The 24,896-nt window shown below is 37.5% G+C and overlaps 2 protein-coding genes across 4 annotated transcripts in view; one reads left to right on the top strand and one right to left on the bottom strand.

Moving 5' to 3' along the window:
- Positions 1-2,249, bottom strand: part of smchd1 (structural maintenance of chromosomes flexible hinge domain containing 1) — a 59,698-nt gene extending 57,449 nt beyond the window's left edge. The window contains exon 1 of the mRNA XM_088643438.1: positions 2,040-2,249. Within this exon, the coding sequence (XP_088499564.1) occupies positions 2,040-2,249 (210 nt within the window). The remainder of the gene's footprint in view (positions 1-2,039) is intronic.
- mettl4 (methyltransferase 4, N6-adenosine) lies at positions 1,110-23,332 on the top strand. 3 transcript variants are annotated; one of them, XM_088643441.1, is made up of 8 exons: positions 1,110-1,481; positions 7,951-8,016; positions 10,202-10,568; positions 11,776-11,842; positions 13,000-13,174; positions 14,289-14,395; positions 14,498-14,589; positions 22,444-23,332. In XM_088643441.1, the coding sequence occupies exons 1-8, from the start codon at positions 1,470-1,472 to the stop codon at positions 22,599-22,601; spliced, it is 1,044 nt and encodes a 347-aa protein (XP_088499567.1). In that variant the 5' UTR covers positions 1,110-1,469; the 3' UTR covers positions 22,602-23,332. The 3 variants fall into 3 exon arrangements, with proteins under 3 accessions (XP_088499567.1, XP_088499566.1, XP_088499565.1); XM_088643440.1 differs by lacking the exon at positions 1,110-1,481 and adding an exon at positions 2,654-6,576 and having other exon boundaries at positions 7,954-8,016; XM_088643439.1 differs by lacking the exon at positions 1,110-1,481 and adding an exon at positions 2,654-6,576.
- Positions 23,333-24,896: the final 1,564 nt, after the last annotated feature.

The raw sequence follows: 24,896 nt of genomic DNA, 5'->3' as shown, positions 1-24,896 counted from the left end.
ACCCCAATTTTCCTTTCATACAACATAACTCTTCCGTCACTCAACCTAACCGATCTCTCCAGTGAAAACTATCACTTGAGAGGAACTGGACAAGACTTGCAGAGATTCTGAGGAACTGGAAAACAAATACTTCAAATTGTGTAGCTTTGCTATTGTTTTCTTTCACTATTCATTTTTAAACGAAGTACTACAGTAAGTACAGCACATACCTTATTAAAGCATTTAAAACACCAGGAAACTAATAACACACACATCATGTTTCTTCACCATGAATTTGTCTGTGAACAATATAAACTGCAGACACCGGCTTTATTACTTATTCTTCTTTAATACCAAGATATTAAAAGTAATATTGTATTAGTACACTATACACTTTCTTCCAGTGCCAAAAACAAACCAGGAAGTCCAAAACATCTTATGCGAAAAGCAGAATTATAATAGGCAAATTACATGTGCACATTTAAGGGAATTTACTGTAAAACTAAATCAAGGATCAGAATGATTCAGAATGAAACCTGACACTATCAAATTGAAAACAGTCCACAGTTAGTACCATGTATGATAATCTTTTTGGTAACTGATTAGTTGCATTAATAGATGCATTATCTCTTAAAACTTCCGTGGATAATGCCACTTGCATATCTGATACAATCATCTAGGCCTATTTACAGATTACCAATACTTAACTGTAAACACTGTTAATTGGTAGCCTTTTGTAAGGTGAGCAAACAGTCTCCAATAATTCCCTGTATGTGATACACTAAACACTATTTATGGACAAATGGTGTATTGTGTGTTCTTTTATGTATTTCGTTGTTTCAGTGCTGAGATTGCAACTTTCTCAACATTATTATTCAAGGGTCAGCAGACCGTGTTTAACATACTACAAAAACAAAATGACCATGTTCGCAATTTAAGACCTTGGATGGAAGAAAAATCCTAAGAGATAGGTGATCCCTATGCCCAAGGTTGTAAACCACTGCTGTATATAAACATCCCAGGCTTAGAGAGAAAATGCGCGAACCGTTTCTGTTCCCAACCGATCAAACTGAATCGAGGGACGCCCGTGAGAGCTCCCACGTGTCTTCGCAATATTCGTTTTCCTTTGGCGTGAATCTCTGAATAAGGTCAAATAATTTAAATGTATAAAACAGCAGTTAGAAAGAAACCAGCGACTTTAAATTGCACTGAAAGGGGGGAAAAAAACGTACCACTAGCGAATACTACTGTAAAGCGGAAGGTAAACGGAAAGAAGGAAAAGTACGGCCTCCGTCGGAGTTGTCATCAGCAGACCGCAGTCCTTTTTTGGCAGAACTGTAGTCAATAACTGTTGTAAAGTGGCCGAGTACAACAAGTGAGGCAAAAATAAGAACAAGACGCTCGCCATCCGCAAGCTGCACAGCACGGAATACAGGATACTGGCCACCTTCATGTTCAAGACATGGAGATCTAAAGAGATCTTCTTGTGAATGGGAAAAACGGTAATTATCTTACACTTTTAGTAAAACGTCCGTCTTCACGAAAAACGTTAAAAATGTATAGCTTTTAGAAACTGTGAATATTAAAATATAATATTTCTCACGTCTAAGAAAGGGGGTGCTAAAAAAAACCATTGCATTTAACTCGAAGTTGTTTGGTGTCGGAGAAACTGTGGGAAACGGGGGGAAATTTAAATAAGCTTTTTGGAAAATCAACACCGATTAACAGAATCCCTCAATTTTGTTACAGAACCACAGTGCGACTGAATGCTTTTTTTTATTTTGAATTAAACATCTCTACTGTAAGTTACTCGCAAAGTTTTGCGAGACTGCACACACTTGCCCACAACTACATCGCTCTCCACTTAGTCAGCTGTCTGCAATAGTAACAAGCATGATGTGCGGCTCCAAAGCTGAGATGAGGAGCTCGACTGCAGATAACATCCTTGTCAGCTTTAGAAAACTTTAAAGAAGCGATAAACTCGGCACTGTAAAGAAAAACAAATGCATGCCTTTCTTCTACATGTCAGATCTTTAACGTGTGACAATAGATGTATTTACCTTGCGAACAGTGGCGATGAACTCCTCGAGGGACACATTCCCACCCTCCAGGACCTTCTCGATGGTGTCAGTCTTCTGCCCACGGCAGTCAAACACGAATACCTTTCTGATGAACCCGAAGGAGACTGCTAGCCCAGGACTGCAGGACACCGCCGGCAGAGAAGAGTCCTTACTGAAGTCGCAGTCCTGCTTTCTGCTTGCGGACGCCATGTTTTATCCGGGCAGGTGAAAGCTGCAAGCAAGGAGTCTTTCGTTTTCAGCTTGCAAGAGCGTAACTGGGTGTTTAAATCCCCCTCTGCATTAGCAAATCTTTAACGATGGACTGAGCCGAATCGCACGACTCCCATTCAATTCTGCGCCATTGTCCCGCCAGTCTGTATTTCTGAAAACAGCTGCGCAACCCGCCAAACGCTTCTGAACAGGCCGACCCCAGACGTCACTGCCTGGTACCACGTGTTGGTGTTGACAGGAAGAATAACAACAAAAAAACTACTCAAGAATCCTTCATGTGGATATTTAACTACACCCCAGTGTTTAATCGCACATGGCGCTGACCAAGGACTCGTACGTTTTGTCATTTCCTGTCTCTGATGATTTTCGATAATGGCCTTCGACCCTGTTAATACCGCTGAAATGAAACATTAAAATTACAATATAATACACAACAGAATTTAAATGAATGTATAGGGGAAGAATTACAACTCTTTGGCTTCTTGAAACCAAAAGTAAAACTCTGAAAAGTGGTTCGTGCTGTTATTTTTTTAAGAATCGATCACAGGAACTAGAATATCATTTTTTTTGTTCCCACTGTTCGCTACACGCTGTCTTTTGTAACTTAGTAATGTCAAGACTAGAGCGTTCTGCTGAATAGAAGAGAATATTGTACTTGAACCGGTATGCTTGGGAGTTTTTTAATGAGTTGTTAACTCATGTGCCTGAATTGTTTCACCGACTTATTATTTTCATCTTTTGCTATCATGTTTTTAAGTTTCAGTATTTTAAGTCGTTTTCAACAATTGTCTTTAGAAGCTGTCTGCATTTTTGCAGAGCTAGGCTGTTCTTTGCTTTGCTATAGAAAACGGTTATGAAAATCCATCTATTTCAATCATTGTATTATTTTTCTGTTATGGGCATTTGCTGTGTACAGAATACGAAAACTAGTATGATCTGCAAAGTATATGTTCTGTGTTTTGTTCTGTGGTTGTAATCACTAAAGGCTCAGCCTATGGTGTGAAACCCAGTATCTTTTTGATTCTCCCAGTGCCTTAGAAGTTGCACTAATGTTCCATTTAGTATCTTCAGTGATAATGTCCCATAATAGCCCTAAACCCAGGGACACTATCTTAAAGACATAATTTATGGTTGTGCCTTATCATTTTGGCCCAATAATTCTGCAATTAATTACAGCCTAGAATTTGATGGAAAGATTAGCAAATTCCTAGAAAACATTACCTGTTTTTCTTAACCCTAAAGACCTAATAGGTAATTCCTCTTTCCTTGATTCAAACTGGGGTAATATATTGCCACTCAGCCAGATACAGTGCTTTGTGAAAGTATTTATCCCCCCTGCACAGTTTCCACATTTTGTTGATGTCTGAGGCTTGCAATTATGACACTTTCAGATAAGACTTTATATCTGGAATTTACACAATCTACTCTACACCGACAAAACTAAAAATACTGATGGTATGTAAATAAGATTTTTAAGGAAAGTTAGCAGATTACCAGTTGCATACATATACAACATCTTTGAAAAGGCAGTTCTAAATCAGTTCAGGGTGAAATCAAAGGTTAAAAGGTCACAGAATTTGGTGTAATTACAGTATCTCTGAATGAAATAAGAATTCTTAAACTTGACTTCAGAGTTAATGTGTTTCTCAATGTTTTGGCAGATATTGGATTTTGAGATACAAATCACATCAAATGAACCATGAAAATCAAGGAGCTCTCAAAACAGATCAGGGATGAATTAATAGAAAGGCATAGGTCAGAAGAGGTTTGCCAATGGTAAAATTGCATTTCACCATTTAGAATGAATGAATTTAGAATTAATATACAGTATGCCACTGACTATCTGGACATGAGTGTAGAACAGCCATCCAAAGTGAGCAAATGGTCAAGCAAGAAACTGGTTAGGAATACCACTGTACAGCCAAACGTGAGTTTAAACAAATTCAAAGTTCTGTGTTTGAATTGGGTGTCACTGTGAATACAGCAATAATAAGCTGCCCTATACAAAAAGGTGGCCTGTGTGGGCAAGAGGCAAGAAAGAAGCTTGTACTGAAAAAGACTCATCTAAAGTCTCATACGATAAACATCGGAGACATGGTAGAGGATGTCATGGTCAGATGAGACAGCCAGTTACATCCATTCCCATCTGTCACCCCTGATAGTATCATGATAGTGATAGCATCATGTTTTGGGGATACTTCTCATCCATAGTGTTCTGAGAATACAACAGATGCAGATAACTACTTATACCTGTCAGTTAAGAGCTATATTATACGTTGATATTAGATTTTAGAATACATTATTTGGAATAAAAGGAACCAATAGTTATAACCATGTTTTTTAAAAAGTATTTAAAAAAGAACAAGGATTACACAATCTCGTGAAGTATGTGGGTATGATGTACAGTACTTAATAAAATCTCCCAATTCTATTGAACACTAGAAGAATAGGAGAGCTGGAAATGCTTTGCCCACATGCTAAGCTTTCATTTATGAAATTAAATCTTATTGGTTTGCCAGATCTTTCTTTCTAGATTTGCTGTGTTTGTTAATGTTTTGGTCTGATAAAAGAATACTAGTACCCAGTAAGCTTTAAATATGACACTTGCTTATGTTTGAACTATAGGCTTGCAGGATGCACAGAACTGTTTTTCTTCATCTGTAATCTAAAACACTTACTTATTTTGAATTTTGCACCTTTTGTATAAACTCATGCTATTCAACATTTGAAATCCGTATGTGTTGAAAGGAGAGATTGCTAACAAATTTGTAGTAGTGTGTCTTAGGGACTTGCAGCCAGGAATTCTGGACTTGACCCCAGATTTTACCCACAGCTTTGGGCTGACCAATACAAAGGTTTGGGCAGTATGAATTTAGTTGTTGCTGTTACATGTTCATATTGCACACCTGCTCATCCCTTTATTCCTTTTCATCTGTTGCACTCTAGATTTGTATTGTGGTAGACCCTATAGCAGAGCCAGGCCCACGTCAGTAGCAGGTTACCTTCTATGTGAGTCAGTAGTTTAAGTTCTGGACCTGGTTGCCTTGGCAACCGTATTTCCATCAGACAAGTTCAAGTTACACCCTGACCATTTTAGTGAAGTGCAGTGAACAAAGATCTGTTTGTTCCGTTATTCTTTCTCAAAACAGGCTTATACCTTATACACGTTTTTTTTTGCTTTGTTTAGTACAGAAGCGCATTGCTGCCATCCAGGAAATAAAAATCCTGAGTTATCCTATAATTAAGGGTTAGAAATGGTCATTTGAGTGAACAACCTGTTACATTGTGCAATCACAGCACCTAGAAGCTACTATTCATAGCTCATCTGAACTGTGGGTTTAGTGTTCGTGACAACATTCAGTACTTTCTACTGGGGCTTAGTTATAATTACATCTTGCAAATTGTACCTAATGTGAGCACAATTATAACCGTGAGGATGTATCCTTAAACAACGACTAGTGCAATCGATTCAAATGCTAAAAACTGAAAGTGATAATGGAGGTATTATATGACAATTGTGCTATCGCGTGATGATCATATGAAGTACGTGACAATGTACTATCTCATTGCGAGATAATTTTCTCATAGTTCTGGTATTAAACTCGGGATTTTTTTTCCTTGGCAGCAATGTGCTTCCGTAGTTTTAAAAAGCATGGTATTTCAATTAAAATACTTAACACCTATCACTTTTGAGATTTATGGTGCGTACCATAACTGTTTTTAGCAATCTAGAAATTTCATATTTGCAAACAGCAGAAAGTGCATTACAAGACATTCTAAAACGTCCTTAGCTTTTTCCTTGATTGGTTAATTCAAGTCATCGATGACGTAAGGTGGTGCTGTGTTCTGCGCAAGCGTGGGGTGAAAGAAATATGGCTGCGCCCTGTGGATGTGCTGTTTTAATTTTCTGAGTACCCAAAGTTTTAGCAAAATTCAGAGTCCTACTTGGCACCTTTCCATAAATGAAAAACACTCAAGCGTTCCCTTACCCGTAATCGGATTGTGCTGCAATATGTCTGTAGTTTTGAAAAACACCAAAGGATGGTTGTTGGACCAGTGCTCCTATATAAACAAAAGTTTTCAACAATGCCTGTTATTTATCAGCCCACAAAAGAAACAGAACCTAAGGTGCAGATTTAAAAGAAAATATTTTGAAATATTAAAACCTCATATTTTGTCGAAGTCCCTTACGAACTCAGATTGCCTCGCTCTCGGGGGCGCAGAAACTGTCGCACAAGAAGAAAGAAAAATAACTGCGAATTCGCAGAAACTGTCCGATGAAGAATTGCCTTCGATCACGACAAAGGTAAAGATCTTTCACGTCTAGTACAGTAGTTTAACATTCAACCGAGTGAAGGTGGGATCGCTAGTCCTAGACATGCCGGGGTCCAGAAAGTAATACATTATTATTTCCCCCCCGTTTTAAAACAATGTATAAAACGTTAGTGACAGCTCATTTATTATTGATAATAATAGTAATTTAGATAGGTATTGGGTCCTACCTGCCAACGTAAGAGGAAAATATTTTTAACTTGATGTTCCCGTATCCTGTCGACTACGGAAAGATTAGGGCTGTTGGCTTCACGACAGTCTTTCAGCGCGCTCCTCTTTTTTCTTAAAGCATTTCATTGACGGCATTTCAAGCATTTCAACACCTCTGTATGCTGTAATGTTCGTGCACTGATAAATAAACCTTGATTGATAACTAATAAGTAGAGCAAAACAATACCTGCAAAAAGGAACCTCCATTACTGGCGGCGCAGGCGTTATAGTTCTACTAACGGCGTTAATTGTTTCGGGTTGGTGTTGATTAGAAAGGACACCGAGACTTTAGAAGCATATGAACCGGAATCTAAGCACCCCCACACTTCACTTGTGACAGGATCTCGTTAGCGGTTCTCTGCCTGCAGCCGTGGCCCTGTCACCTGGTGAAAATACCGTTATCAAGCGCGTAAAAAACTAGATGGGCAAAACTCTCAACAAGTTTAACTTTATCCTTAGATACGTGTGTCAAAAGTGGTGTAACATCCTTACGGAAAAATACAAAATCACAAATTGCATTAAAGAAAATAGTGCACACTATCAATCAAACAGGTAGTTTAGGAGGTCAGTTGGATCCACCTTGCTGTGAATGGACCCAGAACTGAAACTGCAGGGGGCCTAATCCAACCCATTGTAATTACTCTGATTTAATCTTATACTTTGTTGCTTTTAGCTATACACAAATTATTTGATGAATTCATTATGCCTCCAGTATCTCCCACTCCAGTGCTACTGGTCCTGAGCGTACTCCTCCAATTTCTTTTCATTCTCTTTTTTTTTTTGCAGTGAAAAGCTTAAAGAGTGCAAGTGAAATGCATCGATTGACTTAAGAGTTCAGTGAAAGGGAAACAACGATTTTTGCATTATGATTACAAGGCTCATTACATTAACATGCATTTGTTCTACTTGATTTCAAGCTTTTCAGACTGCCTGTGCAGCCACGTTTCATTAGAACACGCAAAGAAAGACAGTGGAATTAAATGGTTTTACTATTCTATGTGGGTACCATTTTGCATGCACATTTCAGTGAAAACCACACCGGTCTGCTGACAACCTCACATCTATTGACTCTTATATAGTTAGTTATTAAGAAACAACGTTGTGAAAAAATAAACATTTGTATTTTCTTTTGTTCAAGAAGCGTAAACGTAAGCACAAGGAGCTGAACCAAGGCGAGAGTGATTTGCAGGTCTACCATGAAAAGGTGAGCAAGTATTTTCAGTTGGATGTTCACGTACAGAAGGAAAAGACAGTTTTTCATTGTTAAGGAACAAGTAATAGGTTTATTCCATGCTGAAAGGAGTAGAAAGAAAAGGCAACGTTTTGGCTGTGGAGCCTTCTTTGGGTGTAAGGAAGATAGGGCAGACAGCCAAAAAGCTGTGTTTTCTTTCTTCTCTTTTCAGCATGGAATAAACCTATTGCTTGTTCCTTTGCAGCCTACACATGCTGACGCAGCTACCCACCTGAACGACTTTTTCACCCTCAACATGTAGTCTGAGCGTCTTGGGTAAAGCACAGGCCAACTTTCAGCGTTGTTTTAAAAAACAAATCCAAATCTGTGGGAAAGCTCCAGTGCCTGAAGATCAAATGATCAGAGCCTCACAAAAACACACACATACTGTAGGGTGGTGTTTCCCTGTGAAGCAAGGGGGTCTTTGTGTAAATAGCATGCATGACTCCTCAATGGCTCACTCACAGCGCATGAGAATTAGTGCCTGGCCAAGTCATGTGCCGACTAAGCAGGATTCCTTAAGCAGCGGCATATAACAGGCACAGCGCCGCTGGGATTGGCATGACTCCTGTCCCCTCCGGGGGACCTGCAGGCTTGCTGTGACGTCCATGAGGGACACGTCTCTGCTGAATTGTCTGTGTGTTACAGGGTGTCAAAAGATGAATGTGCCATTTGGAAGGTGGTTCAGAGGAGTCTGTTCCCATGTGAATATAAGAGTTGTTTCTGAGTGCCTCGGTGTAAAGACACAATCGGTAATTCCAAATGAAATTGCTATTTAACAAAAATATATGGTGGTTTTACATTTCTGAAAACTATGTATGTATGTTCCTTTGTCATTGGTTTTTCACTGTAGGGATGTAAAGTTCTGCTTTAGTTGTGCAGCTCCACCTTGTGGCTGTTCACAGCTGACCAGAATCACACTCCCATACACATTGGTTCTCTTAACTGTCCCTCCTAACTGCCTGTTACAAGTAGTGGGTGGTTGGGGGGGCAGTTCACCTTCCATGTACACCGCTCTGTTGTTCACACGCAATTTATTATGAAAATAGCAGATATATCAGGACCATGTCTGTACATTTTGTGACATGTCCACTTGTTAACCACTGTGATAGTTCGTGTGTGGCACTGTTCTGCAGCTATGTCTGTTGCCGATTGTGTTTCATCCTTATATATTAAGTGTACAGTTTCAGAGATCATGTAATTTTGTTCAATTTGTTTACTGCAGGGGGTGATACTGGGGTGATCAGCACTAATGTCTGTGCTGGGCTTAATTACGTTTTCTGTGTGGAGTTTGATTCTTCCCATGTATGTATGGGTTTTCACTTGACACTCTGATTTCCTTCTGTAAGCTGTCCAGGCTAATTGGTGACGCTAAGGTGTCCTGTGTTTACGCACATGTCTTGCTGTGGACCACTGTCCTGTTCAAGGTGTGGTCCCACATTGCACCCCATGTCTACCAGGTTAGGCCTTGGCTCAGTTTGACCCTCTAAGGCTAACTGGGTTGTTAAAAATTGACAGATGAATAATAGGCTGAGTTTTTAATGATTTATAAATAAATGCATACGTGATAACAAGTCAGGAAACCTAAGTCACTGTACGTGCAGATGTGTACTTCCTGGTGAAAATTACGTGGGAGGTTTGAATTAATTTGAAGGGGAGTGGTGCAGGACACAAGGATGGTGGTTGCTGGATTTGTCACTTGGGTGATTAATGATGGATCATTAATAAGAGGATTCATGTGTAAGCCTTAAATGGACGCTACAGTTTTGGTCAGTGGAATGTGCTAGTCAAAAGTCAGGGAGCCTTTAACTCTTTAGACCATATGTCTGCTATTAGTCTTTATTTTTTCCAGGCATTATTTTTATAAGGCAAGCAATGGGTGCAAGTCGGTATACACCCTGTAAGGAATACCAGCCCATCATAGGGCACTCACAAACACGAGTTATCTTACCAGTGTGTCTATGGACTATGGGAGAATCATGCTAGCAGTTTTCAAATACAGTGTAGAAATACTGTCAGTGTTAAACTGATATTAGAATATCTGTAAGAAAAGATTTTTCGCAAAGATTTTCAACCTGCTGTAGTAAGACATTTTACCAGATTTCTCCTAAATTGCCTTTGAATTTTATGCCAATATTAAAGTGTCTTTTTTGTTTAGGTTAGGAGAGTCATTTTAGAGGGATCCAGAGCTTTACTCGATGAAGGCTTCACCTGCGGTTACCTCTACAGTGAGAAAGCAAACGAAGGCTCAGAAAGTGTTTCCCGTCCGAGTGCTGGCAGTCGACTTGCTGATCTTTGTGAAATGGCTAAAGAACTCCCATTTGCGACTGAGAATGAGGAAGCGTCCGTGCAGACAGTCGGCGAAGGAGCGAACTCCACAGAACACCTTGATCTCTTCACGCGGGTCACAGAAAACAACATGGACTGCTCAAGACTGGTCACTCTGATGGGAGAGCAATATCTCCTGCCTCCCCGATGCAGTTTCCTGCTTTCTGATATGTCAAAAATGCAGCCCCTTTTAAACTGTAAGTATTCACTTCCTTCTCTTGAGCCTTCCAGGCCGATCTGCAAACCAGTGACTTTCTGCTGCACAAAGCAGTTTTAGAAATATGAATAACAGAACATTAAAAATACTTATGTGGAAACACCCAGGGTAGTAGCTTCGAAATCTTAAAATATATATGGCTTTAATGGTTTGCACTGGAAATATCCTATGAATGGATAGGTTTAAGTAAAATTCGTAAGTGTGTGCATTGTTGTCACAAAAGACTAAATTTCATTTTTGACTCATTTGGAGCCCTTCATGTTACCACGTCATATTGCTTCTTACTTGGGTAAGCAGTAGAGAAAGCACATTGTAGCTGCCAGATGTAACTTTTTGGAGAAGAGTGTTCACTGTAACCTTTAGCTCTGGTATTCACTAAATTCTTGCAATTGCACCTCTGACATCTAGTGGTTAAAATGAGTAAAACAGTTGTTCAGTGGTTTTCATTCCATAAGCAATATCAAAACACTGCTAATAAATATTCAACATTATTCTTTTCTCCTAGAGGTAATAAAGTACATCAAATTTAAATCTACAAAATAGATGTGTAAGAATATCAAGTGATGATTAATGATGTGGAACACAAACCTAATTGATTTATTGTTGACTGGTAGATGGGATGAATTAAACTTCATTGATTGGTTAATAAAATGAGCTTCTACAGCACTTCATGTTGACAGCTCATATATAGTTTTTCTTGAGTTGTTGCGATCACAGTTTAGGGTATTATGATTAATATGAATCATAGTTTGCTAAATTAATTTCTATACACCTAAGCTCAGTTGGAACAAGTAATAGGTTTATTCCATGCTGAAAAGAGAAGAAAGAAATCACAAGGTTTTGGCCGTGGAGCCTTCTTCAGGTGTGTGAAGCTCAGTTGTATTAGTAAATTGTTGTAATCGAAACTGCTTGAAACTTGAGTTAATTGTTGATGTCATTGTACACATTCATTTGTGCATTATTGGTGTGGAGGTGGTCTGTGGAGTTACAGAATTTCTTCCTTCTGTTAACACCATAACAGGGTTAGGAGTTATTTGCTACTTTTGTTTTCCTGCACCTAAGATCAATTAAAGGCTAAAGCCATGCACAAAAGAAGGAAGAACGAAAAAGAAAAACACAGCATTTGGCTCTTAAGACTTCTTTAAGCTGCTCAAACCTTTCCAACACCTGTGTCTGTATTTCTACAGACCAGAAGTATGATGTCATTGTTCTTGATCCTCCATGGGAAAACAAGTCTGTCAAAAGGAGCAACAGGTGAGTATTGTAATCTGGATCCCTTAGAAAATAAATCCAAAAATGGCTTGATGTGGCGCACATTAATTGAGTGGAGACTGCTTCATGTCCTGGCAGCGGAAGATAATTCTTTCCTTTTGGGATGGCTGTTTTTTCCTATAGTAATTAGTTTTGATGGTAACTGATAGTTGAAGTGGTACACTTCGGAAAGTAAGGCATGGAATAATGATAGTTTTGTGTGTGCTGGAAAACCCAAAATCCAAAACACTATTACAAAACAGTTTAGTTGCTGTTTCATGGCAGAGCCGGGCTTGATGAGCAAAAAGCCAGATTTAAAGAGGCTGTGTGAGGCTGAATCCATCTTGCATTATTACATCCTCCTTGGTCATTCAGCTACAGTCTGCATGTGGCACAACCCAGACTCATCTTTTACGAAAAACATCAGGGACTGGATTTTTAATTTTATTTTTCTGGAAACGTTCTTTGTCTGGTAAAACTATTATGATAGTTAGTGGAGGTAGTTCTCAGAGAGTTTCTTTAGAAGTAAAGTAAAAGTAACACTTTGCTTGTTTATCTCTTATTGCTACTAAAGTTATGATTAACAAGAAAGTCTCCATCACATAACAAAGAGGCTGTGTGAGGCTGAATCCATCTTACATTATTACATCCTCCTTGGTCATTCAGCTACAGTCTGCATGTGGCACAACCCAGACTCATCTTTTGCGAAAAACAACAGGGACTGGATTTTTCTTTTTTTTTTCTGGAAACGTTCTTTGTCTAGCTAAAACTATTATGATAGTTAGTTAATGGAGATTTTCTTTAGAAGTAAAGCACAAGTAACACTTTGCTTGTTCATCTCTTGCTATTGCTACTAAAGATAGGATTAACAAGAAAGTCTCAATCACTTTATTGTTGTACTTCAATAATATTATCATCTCGTAAGCATAAAAGCGCAGAACTTCGAAGAGGAAGCTGAACTCTGAAAATGCTGCAACTTGCATGAGAAACACCGTGCCTTTTGGTTCATCTAAATGTGAAAGAGGAAAAATAAATTATAGCGTGGAAGAAATTCTTAATTTTTAACTTACCAACCTGTTATGTATGTTTTTAATTTTATTTAGGTATCAGAGATCTTTTAAAAACATTTCTGTTCAAAATGTAATAATGACTTGTTTTAGGTACAGCTTTCTTCCGGCTTCTCAGCTCAAGAGGATTCCTGTCCCTGGCCTGTCGGCCCCTGGTTGTCTAGTGATCACGTGGGTGACAAACAGACAAAAACATTTGCGGTTCATCAGAGAGGAGCTGTATCCTCACTGGTCTGTTGAGGTGCTTGCAGAGTGGCTGTGGGTGAAGGTAAAAAGTCCCTAGTGTGAATGAAAACTAAGGAACAGGCTAACTCTTAATTCTTTTGGTCTGGAGACATTTTTCAGAGCTCAGTTAGGTCAGCCAGCTGTGTTATTGAAAGGCAGTTATGCACTGAAAGGTGAGGGGCTTCTGACAAAAGTATGTAACACATGAAGGAATATTAGCCACCAGATATTTTTAAATTATAACTGTCAGTTCCTGGCAAATTGTCTTGCCCTGTATAGTACGTCTGCATTTCTGTAAAAGCAGTTTTAAAGGACTGGGGCTATAACCTTTCAAGAGAGTAATATCTTACTCAATATGCCTTTAGTCTGTAAACCATTTTCTTTTTGCTCTATTTTAAGAATCCCCAAAATTTCAACATTTAAAAATAAAAAGGTTTCTATTTTAAATAGTGTACATTTTATTACTTTATGTTTTACTCATCAAGTCCATTGACATGTGACTTTTGTTTTTGTATTATTAGCAACCTTTCAATGTCTTCATTTAATTCCTTATATTGTCCATACACTCTCAAAATCATCCACTTTAGCTTTGTCTGGGAGCAGTATTCCCAGGGAAGATCCAAAATAAAGTTTTCAGTGTTGAAAGCGAAAGAGCAGCTTTGCCCTTAATATAAAATGAAACTTTTATGGTAATGTCACTCTACATTGGTTCTATTTACACATTGGCATCTGTCAATGTTTTCTTGAGTTGTTACACCTAGTGTATGTAGTGCCACTCAGACCCTGGAGCTTCTATCATACCCTTGAGACATTGTTTTACCAAAGAGAAACCAGGTAAACAGTGTCACTGTAAGGCTTATTTTTTTATACTGTGAACCCTGTTCATTAAAAAATACTGAAAAAATAATTTCATTTTTTAAATAATCAGAAATAACTATAGCCTGTTTCTCCCATCTTAACAAAAATTCACAAAATTTACTCCCTCTCAAATTATCACTGATTTAGCTTCCTGAAAAGCCTGTGGATTTTTAAACATGGGTTTGTCAGGGTTCCTTCTCTTTAGCTTTTGAGGGATTAGAGGTGGATCATGCCTCCAAGATTGATTTTTTGTCTTTGAAGCGGTGGCTCAGCATGTAACTTTCTGTTCTTTCTTTAAGATAACAAACTCTGGGGAGTACGTATTTCCACTTGATTCTCCACACAAGAAGCCATATGAAATTTTGGTGCTGGGACGGTACAGTGGAGGCAAAGAATCTTCATTAAGGTAAAAAATGTATAGGTCATGTGGTGATGAGGTACATGTATTCTTTTGGTTAAATAATGTCATAATTCCCCATTTTTTCTTTTTCCATTTCCCCTTTGCAAGATCTTCAGAAAAGCAAGAAATTCCAGTCCCAGATCAGAAGCTGATAGTCAGTGTGCCTTCAACTCTGCATTCACACAAGCCTTCATTAGCAGGTACAAGTTTAGCAGTCAGTGTGCCACAAATGATTTGCATATTTAATGTCCTGTACTGGAACAAACATTTTAAAACAGACTTAAAATCATTAATTTCAAACTAAATATTTTCAAAAGCAGTATATGAAATGTGTTGGTAGAAAAATGTTGATTATTATTGCTGATAATTTGCTTGAGGACTAAATCATAGCAGGGTTTTAACTGTAAAAATAACAGCATTGTGTTACATACATTCTGCATGTGAAGTTAAAATGGATTAGCCATGGCATGAGAGGGTAAAGTGCTGCACATGGTACCCTGTAAGGGGCTGAGCAGAGTGAATAAGCCTCCCACGCATCCTGAAACATGCGTAGGCTGTTACCGTCAAAGTTGTCACCAAGATTATGATCAAATCATATAGACCATGGTGGGACTGAATTAGAAATATCAGAATGAAACAGGAGAAAATTGTTGGCACAGAATGAAATGTGATGTTTGGACTGTCAGTGGGAGTGTCGCTGATATTTGTGTCATAACCTTTTTCAGTGCTTCTAACAAAAGAGCAAACAATAATTATAATGATGGGCATCCCTGTTGAGTGCATCTGCACTAACGCATTTGCAATATTGTATAGGAAATAGATTGGATATTGATAAAATAGTGATAGCACCAAAGCATTGTAGCATAGCACATCGGCAAGTTAGGAGATCAAATTCCCTTTTTTACATCTAAAAAAGCCGTCCATAAGAGTGGCTGTTGGTGAGGGGAAGGCATGCTGTACAGTATCAGAAGAAAATCAAGACTTGTCTGGTCCCCTGAAAAAGAGCCTGTGTAAATAGTTTTTTTTGTTTACCAGCTATAATGACCAATAGCGATAGAGTTCTAATGGAAAGCAGAAAAATTATTTGAACATGAATAATAATAATAATAATAATAATAATAACAATAATAATTGCTTACACTTATATAGCAGATTTCTGCAAACTGCACTCAAAGCACTTTACAGGTAATGGGGAATCCCCTCCACCACCACCAATGTGCAGCATCCACCTGGATGATGCCACGGCAGCCATAGTGCACCAGTACGCTCACCACACACCAGCTATCAGTTGGGAGGAGAAAGAGTGATGAAGCCAAATCATAGATTATAATACACACCTGCTTTGCTTCAGCGGGCTGCCAATTGTGAGTTGGAGGGTGATATGGCTGCTGAACTTTATGAAAAGTGTCAGATTGCACAAAATGTTGTATAAAAGGGCTGACTTCAACCATTACTGCCAGCAACAGCTTGGGTGGAATACCATTAAAGACAGGAGATTTCCATTTTTGCGTAGAAGGAAGAGGTGCTTTTATATCCTGCAAAGTTATAAGCGTGTGTAAAAGCTCTGCTTGTTTAAATTTGGAGGTATTTTCAGTAGGTTTAAGTGACTCAATCCCAGCCAAGCCTGTTATCGCCTTCAGAGGTACAGACAGTCCTTTGCTTAGGTAAGGGTTCAGTTTCTGAAACCTTTCCATAAGATTAATTTTATATATTCCACTTTTGAGCCATATGGAAGTTTACTTTTGTTCCTTTGATGGTGGTAACTTCCTATTCTGTTTTCTACACTGCCTTGCTCACACAAACACATTTTGTAATATAATAAATACGTTGTATTCTACAATAAAATGAAAAAGAATCAGTCATAGTGAAGTTGTTTTGGTTTGTGTGTTAGGAAATCTACTCTGACAATTACATTTCAGAGTGGCCAAATGTCTAGCCTTTCTCCCCTGTAAGTCGTGTTTCTGTGTTTACACCTGCAGGTTTATGGTTTCTGCAAAATTTCATTGTTGCAGTTTTTCTTGATTAGAATCATCCATTTCCATCTAACAGGACTTAAATGTTATCTCTTTCTTCAGTTGTTTGATGCTGTTGTGATTCTGGTACTGTGCCACTTTAATAATGTCCACACACTTATATTCTTATGTTCTTTGTTAACAGGGAAGAGAGTTTGAAGGTGAGACTGCGTAGTCCCCAGAATGATGCAGACAATTTTAACATTAGCTATGAGTTCAGTTTTCTGTCACTCCTGAGAATATCCAAAATATTGAAGCTGTGCATCAGAGAGCTTAAGAGTTCCAAAGAGTCATCTGGAAAGTACGGTGTCTGTAGTTGCAACCTCAGGGGTAAGAAGCTTCACCCTGGCTTCCGTACCTGTAGTAAAGGCTGTGCCTGTCATCGTGACCAATAAGTCCTATTTATCAGTGGTCTGTCTTGGGTGTATAGCTGTGCTAGTTGCACAAAACATAAATTGATTGACTAGTTTAGTTCCTAATCTCATGTGTCACTTTGATTAGGACCTACCAGAACTTGCTGATAATTAATGTTTTTGAAGTTAACGTGCATAGTTAACTTTCAGACTTTCAGCTTATATAAAATACAAGATTGAGGCTCTTAATTCTATACTCAAGTTAAAAACTCTTTTTATCAATGAAAATATTTATGTTGGATATTAAAGTCTAGCAGAAATAAGTTTCAAGGCTGTATGCATTTTTATCATAAAATACATGTAACAGATAAAGTCATGTAAAATACAAAAATAAATGGGAAAGGAATTTTAATTATTGCAAGAGACCTGATTAGCAATCTATAGAATTGTAAAAATCGCTACAGTAAACTAACCTGGAAGATTAATTGGTACTGCCACCTGAAGTTTAACTGGGGTATAATATGACCTATTTAATGTAATTTAAATAATGACAAATGATAAGAGTAGTTTCTGAATATATTACATAGGAACTAGTGGCATTATAAGATCTTAAATAGTTTTGGTCAGGTGTGTTCTTTCTTGTATAATACTTTTTTCTGTTTCCAAAACATTGGGTCTACTGTAGGTCTGCTTGGAAGTATTAGAGAATCATATGGTCAGAATCCCAGAGCAGGTTGATTTTATACTTATTTCTTAAAGAACCATATTGTAACACACAACTACGTGAAGATCAGGAAGCTACAAATGAGACACATATAATGGACATGAGGGTTTATATTAATATATAATCTCTCCTTTTTTGCCAGTATGATTTAAATGCTTTAAAAATCTGTGTTTCTGATTACCATCTGTTTGCTAAAATAAAAAGACTTATACAGAATAAGAAAGGCTTGGGAGGTAGGTTTTATTAACAAGGCCATTTGAAGAATAGAAGTTCAATTGTTAATAGAACTTAGATAACTGCCTTTTTCCTTGCATCACCTTTGTGCTCACCCTAGCTAAGGAATCGACACAGTAACATTGACAGCAGCATATACTGTTTTTTTATTTTAATTAGGAAAGAGCACCAGTTCCCTGTAACTCAGGACACCCATAGATAAATAGTAAACCAAAAAGAAATCAAGGAATGTCAAGTCTAGTGACAGAAAAAAGAGATCAGTACATGATTTTGCCAGTAGAGTGCAGTGGAGCAACATGAAAACCAATGGGATGTTGTGATCGGATAGGCCACTGAGCATTTTCAATTAATTTTTCTTTAGGAAAAAAACTGTTTCATTAAAATTTAGAATATTAACAACAGATTGCCTTTATTCCCTCATTTCGTTTGGCCTTATTACTGTAAATAACTGCAATCTGTCTAGAGACACTTAATCAAAGCCCATCTTTGTTATTAAACCCACTTGTTTATTTTTCTTTGAATTGCCTTATTAAGAGCTTATACAATATGGACTTTATTATATCACAGTGTTACTTTTCATGAAGTTGTACAAAATATATTAAAATAAGACACAAATTCTTTAGTAACATTATGTACAGTCTTCTTTTGCTGTGTCATTGGATGTGCAATTATTTTCAGTTTGATAGTGATGGCTTACAAGTTTTTTATTTTGGTCAAACCTGTTGACTCACAAATCTAGTATTTTAAATACTGGTGTGAGCTACATAAGTCCTTATGTTTTATTTAATATGAAGATTAGTTGCAAAACTGCAGTCTTTTGTGCAAAGTTCACATTTTTTGTTCAAAACAGTTAAAACTGTCTCAGCAGACATTTGGTGAGAATCACTTCTGTTAAGTAATATTTTTTTTTCCTCGCTTGCTACCCTTTAACATTCCTTGAGTTTGACAGATTGTTAAGCCATTTGTTTGATCCAAATCGAAGAAAGAACTCACATGTGAGTGATTGAAATGTAATCAGAATAACTGACCAAAACTTATGTTCAGTGAAGGTAAGCACACATCTGGAATGAGCTCCTTCATGTAGCTTAATGAGGTGAAAGACAACAGTAATGAAAACACTAGAACATAAAATTCCCAGCTACTCCAGCATATACATTGTACTGTAAACAAGTACAAATTCTGTGGGAGTTCTGTGCGCCATGCAGTGAGTCAGCATGTTAGCTTCTCCTAGAAAAGAAAGAAGCAACCAGCAATCCCTGCCAGACATAAGGCCATGAGCATGCAAGTACACTCATCCTCCAAAAAGACAGAGGAACCTGGAAGTGATTTTGGTGTAGTTAGGGTAGACTCATAAACAGCCAAAGCAGACTGATACTGATGATAGTTTTTAGTGCTTTTCCACACATGCACTGTGATCAAAATTCCCTGACCCACGGTCCAACTGATGATTACAGCCTACGCACTGTTTTGTGTGCAAAAGACATCACATGCTAGTTCTTTTCCACTGATTTTGAGAAGGAGCTCAAAACCTTAGTAAACTTCATATTTATAAATAAGCTGTTCTTTATTCTAAATGTAACTAAATTAGATTTCCTTTCTTTAATTTTATAAGCATAGTGAAGTGAAAGTAACTATTTTAGCTTCTCAAAGTACTTTACATATAGGAGAGATCATGATTAATCCATTACTGAAGTACAACATGCACCTGTGGCAGTAGCCTCACTACAACACAAATAAGGTAGGAACGTGAATCGTTTACTTAAACAGCTGAATCGAGGAGGAACTTTTGAATCAGGTCTGGGGTGGGGTCAGATTTACAATTTAGCCAGGGCAGCAGGGCTAACATCCCTGTTCTTGCAAACAGTGCCATGGTATCTTTAACTAACTTTGGTGTAATGTTTTGTCGACTGGATGACAACTCCTACAGCATCATTTGAACTAGAGCATTGCTTTGGAAATTCTGGTCATTATGCAAGAGTGCCACCTACTGATCCACCAACAGACCTACTTAGATAGCTTTTCTTGAGTACTACTGAGTAGTTCCAAATTTGCATAACTTCTGATAAGATCAGGCTAAAAAGATGGTAAGGGGACAGAATTGCTGTTGATAATCTGTGGTGTGACATTAAGACCTAAAGGTTCCAAATGGTTAATTTTAGTCAAGCCTTCCAGTATTTAGAGTCCACTTAAAACCTAAGTATGATGAGCCTAGGTAGCCAGAAATATTTTGTCATGGTCTTTGGGACTTATAGCACTGCTGCTATTTTAAAAAGGGATTGTTACAGTATTGTTTGAGAAAACGCGTGTTTCAGGGATTTCACTAATTTGTAAAACATTCTTCTTTCAATTTACCTGAACCTAAATTACCTGCAACTACTGTTGAAAATTAATTTACAATCAAAAGTGCCACAACTTTTCACAACTGCATATTGTTTCCAGCTCTGTATTCAGATCTCATGTTTGTCAGAGTACCTTTTCCTGAATTTACTACCGTATTTAGTAGTCTTGTGCTTCCCAAAAAATGTTTCAAGCTTATGAAGGGTCGGTGCATGTCAGAACTGATGTCATCCCCAATGACACACTTTGCCGAAGACCTTAAGCACCAAACATTGACTGACGCAGTGCTGAGTCCAGCATGACGTCAGAAGTTTTACATTTGAGATGCATGTCTTCTACAGCACAGACAGAACAGTGACTTTTGCACTTCCTTGCTGTCAATAATTTAGACTGAGCCTTACCACTGAAAATAAGAGTACATCAAGTTCAATCACAAATACTGTTTATTCCCCTATTCAATGAGTTGGCTTAACCTTAAAACTCTAGCAAAGCTGCATTTAATGCATGGCAGACAGAGCTGTATCTAAAAGTGTCCAAAATTTATATCACTATAAGTAGTTGAAAAAACTTTCCAAATCAGGATTATAAAACCTGCTTACAGTGTATTATGCTAAATAGTTTAATCTAATGTGAAAATCATTAGGATCATTCAAATAAGAAAACTACTTCTGGTTAATAATTTGAGAAGGTGTTATCCAAAGCTGCGTGCGCGTGGTGAATTATGCATCACCAACTGTTAATGCACAGAGTCTTGCAAGTATACAGTTTGGTTTTCTAGCTTATGATTTTTTTTTTGTAATGGGTATTGCAGAAGAATTAGAATAAATCTGTATATTTTAGTCTAGAGAAATCTAAACCAATTACCAGATTTTGAATATTAATCCACAAAATGAAAGTATGAATAAGAATGTTTGATTTAGCATGTCTAAAGCTCTATTTTCCCCTGAGAGGAATACTATTAATTGGTGCGCTGAAACTTCATGGATCAAGGTAAATTTTTAATGTAATAAGAAACTGTTTGTGAATAAAGAGAAATTAATGTTAGACAAAACAGTCTGTTTGATTTCTCTGTCCAAAGCTAGTATGCTAGTATGCAAAAGGTAAGAATCTTTTAATGTAAAAATAATAAGCAAATTATAAGCCATAAATGCTGTTTATTCAGACAATTTTGAGCATTTTCTTACAGTTCGAGGTGGTGACTCGGGGAAAAAATAAAATTGTGCTCCATTGTCTGGAGTGCACACATAAATACATATTCAGTTTTCTATAATTTATTGGATGTGAGCTGTTAAAGAGGTGATAACAAGCTTCACTGGTGAAATCTTAATAAGGTCATGGCAAAGTACTCACCTTAAATGTTAATGAGGTTAAATTTCTTTGTACATGGAAGGCTGTCGATGACTAAGTTAATCTGTATTTTTGATGCTCTATACACCTTTTAAATAAAAATTTATTAAAGGAAAGATAAAGCCAGAACCTCTGCTGTAGATAAATTAACTCCAGCACAAAACTATTACTTTAAATATTTAGTGAAATTAATTGACATCTCACTTATGGTAATGGATGTGTCGTCCACTGCACATTGCACATCATTGTGCTGTAATCATCTCAGGCAAGAAATCCCATCTCCATGTACAGCACCAGTTCCTAAGGTTGCTCTGTGTAATAAATTTGTGAGAAATAGGCTTTGGGTTAAACACCTGTAATCCATTCCAGGTCCAGAAAGAATTGAAGAGCCACTATCAAGACTAATAGAGAATACTGCAGCTTTGATGTATCACTTTTTTTACACTTAGTCATAAAATCTTGTCTTGGCTTTCCTCCGTATTAATGTTAAAGTTTTAAAGCCTGAAGAGCACATGGCCTCTCTGAAGAGTTTGGAGTTAAATGAATAATTAAAATCTTTTATTCCTTCATTTACACTTGGCAAGTTAAGACGTTGGGAGTGCTTTCTGTACTTTCATAAGGTCAGTATTTGGCCTATTTAGTTTTTTTTTTATTTCTCACGGATGTCTAGAGGCTGGTGAGTGCAGAGGCTTATTAAAACCTAGAGCAGTTTGAGCTGTTTAGAAAGTTAAGTGAAAGCTCAAGATGTGCACGGTTATGAAAGTCATGAAAAGACAGGCAAGTCACCTGTGTGGGCGGCGAGGTCTCTGTTCCCTGCCTTTAAATGAAACCGATCTGTCAGAGCCACTGAAGCCTGTGGAGGCATTGTTCCCATCCTCAAGGGCATCCATTCCTCATGATTTGTGATTATAAATAACAAACCCGGCTGATGAAATCCTTGAAATTAATTTTCTTTTTGCCATTTTTAATGAAACATTCCTTTAAAAAAAATCCCTCCGCAGCTGTGATTGAATTTTCTTTTGTCTTTCTCATTGTTCCTCTTTGCAGATGTGCTGAAAGAGTATGTGGGTCCTGCAGCAAAATGCCTGGAGTTGTTTGCACGCAACCTTCAGCCTGGGTGGACAAGCTGGGGAAATGAGGTCCTCAAGTTTCAGCATCTGAGTTACTTTAATGTTGAGGAGACAGACCCAGACATCCTAACATGAGCGTTACACTGGGCATTTTAAGTTGAGGTTTTTCTTGTAAACCTTTGAGCCTGACTGATAGATACAGTAGGTCTAATCCAGTTGTCTAGAAATCATTTTATTAAAGTGTTTTAACTGGTAATGTGTGGAATCCCATAGGAGCCAAAGCAATCTATGTTGGCTAACTTATGATATATACCTGGTTACAAACACTTCATAATCTATCTTAGCAGCTTCCTTATCACAGAGACTCCATTTACTTAAAACATATTAAAAGGTTTGGATATCTACAGTACAAAATGCTGTAAAACAGAAAATGTTTCCAACATAGGCTAGTGTTTTTTTAGCATATCCTTTAAATGTAATTGATTATACACAGGTTAAGAGAATAATCACCAAATCAATTTTATGAGTCTTCTGTGTGCCAATTCAATTGAATTAGCACAATAAAAATATGGGTGGCACTGTGGTACAGTGGTTAGCTGCCTTCTAGTCCTGGGGCCCTGAATTCAAGTTTGTATGTTTATATGTCCTCCCCGTGTTCACATGGGTTTCTTCTGGGTGCTCCGGTTTCCTCCCAAAGTCCAAAGACTTTGCTTTGGACTTTTTGTAAGTTACTTGGCTTCTGGGAAACTCGGCCAAGGTGTGACTGCGTGCGCATGTCTGTGTGTGTCCGCTGACTGGTGTCCCATGCAGGATGAAGTGGTTAAAAAACAGATGGATTAATAAAAACATATATTTTAAAACCATGACATGCCTGTCGCTTTATCCACATTTAGAGTAATGTGTCAAGAGTTGCACAGTTGATAATGTCTTGGGTTCAAAGTAATCAACTGGTAGGTGCAGAATTGTTTCTGTCAGATATTGGAATGAATTAGTGTAAGATAAACATGATTTCTTATACTATTTTATATTAGTTGCATGGACTACATACAACCAACAGGATAATCTGATAATCTGAGCCAATGTAACAGCATAGTCCCTAGAAAACATAAAATTACAGCTCACATGACATGCACAACTGCCTTAGTCTTCTTTGTAAGGAATATGAAAGTAATTTCTGATTGCTTTTACTGTTGTTACTTTTAGAATGAGTGCATTTGTAAGTGCAACAGCAAACACCTTTCTGTTTAGTTGCATCCCTGTATGAATGACTTCACAGCACAGTAGGCAGATGCTGTTGTATGAAGGGAAAAGAAAAATGGGTAAATGCTCAGTACTGAAGAATAAAATATGTAGATCAGTGAAAAAAATCATTAAGATTAATAACACCTACTGTCAGCTTTCTCCTGTGTTTTGACACTAAGTGTACTTAAGGGGATACATTACAGAGAGATCTGAACTGAGCTTCAGGTCACTGCAGAGAAATCCTTCTGACAACTGTGGCCTTTTCTGTTTTCAGTGACATGCTGTGTGTAACAACGCATGGATCACTGGCACCGAGAAGTGATACCTAGAGATTGCATTTGCCATATTCTTTTAATTGCATCAGCTGCACCTGTACAAATAAGACAACAATTTTCCAATGTTCAGAGCCGGAAACAAATTATTTGACTGGTATACCCAAATGTAAGTTATTACAGAAAAATTGTGCACATTTTAATGTGATGATGAGCATAACCAATTGTATAGCATACCCCTCCCCCCTCACTTGGCTGGTTCTTTTGATATAATGAGAAATTCATGACTCTTTCAGGAAGGAGCTCTGTCACAAAGCTCTATGAGGACGAATTACATTTGTTGCAAAGCTATTTCAAATTAATGAATCTGGAGAAAGGAGGCTGATGGATAATTTAACACTTAACGTTTAGGAACCTTCTTTAAGTCTCATATTGCCAAGAAATTCCACACAATGTTTTTAAGAGTTGTTTTTAAAGTGCTTTATTTTTTAATGTACACACTTCATGTTTGTTTAAAGAGGCGGATATCTGAATGTTTCTGAACATTCCTTGTTAAAAGTACATAGTTCTGATTTAACACCCTGAACATTTCCTCTCGATATTGGGCATTTTCCAATTTCCAATTTATGCAAATTATAGGTCTAAATGATGTTAGGAATGTGGAATTATAGCAGTTTGATATGAAAATGTACAGTTATTGATGTTTACAAAGTTATAAGCAAAAATGTTAAAATCTTAATCTGCAATTAAAACTTAAAAACCATGTAGTACTGAACAGGGTTAGAACATAAGCCCTTGAAGATTGAAATCCCAGAATGATACTTTGTATTATTCACACAAACATCAAATGCCTCTGAATAATAAATTAAGTAAATTAAAAAGTACTTAATGGGACATAGGTAATAGAACATGAATT

This window comes from Lepisosteus platostomus, chromosome 8, assembly GCF_059453375.1.
Source record: "Lepisosteus platostomus isolate fLepPlt1 chromosome 8, fLepPlt1.hap1, whole genome shotgun sequence".
Classification (NCBI taxonomy): Eukaryota; Metazoa; Chordata; class Actinopteri; order Semionotiformes; family Lepisosteidae; genus Lepisosteus; species Lepisosteus platostomus.
The sequence above is the reverse complement of the archived record's forward strand: the minus strand, read 5'-3'. Positions and strand labels throughout refer to the sequence as shown.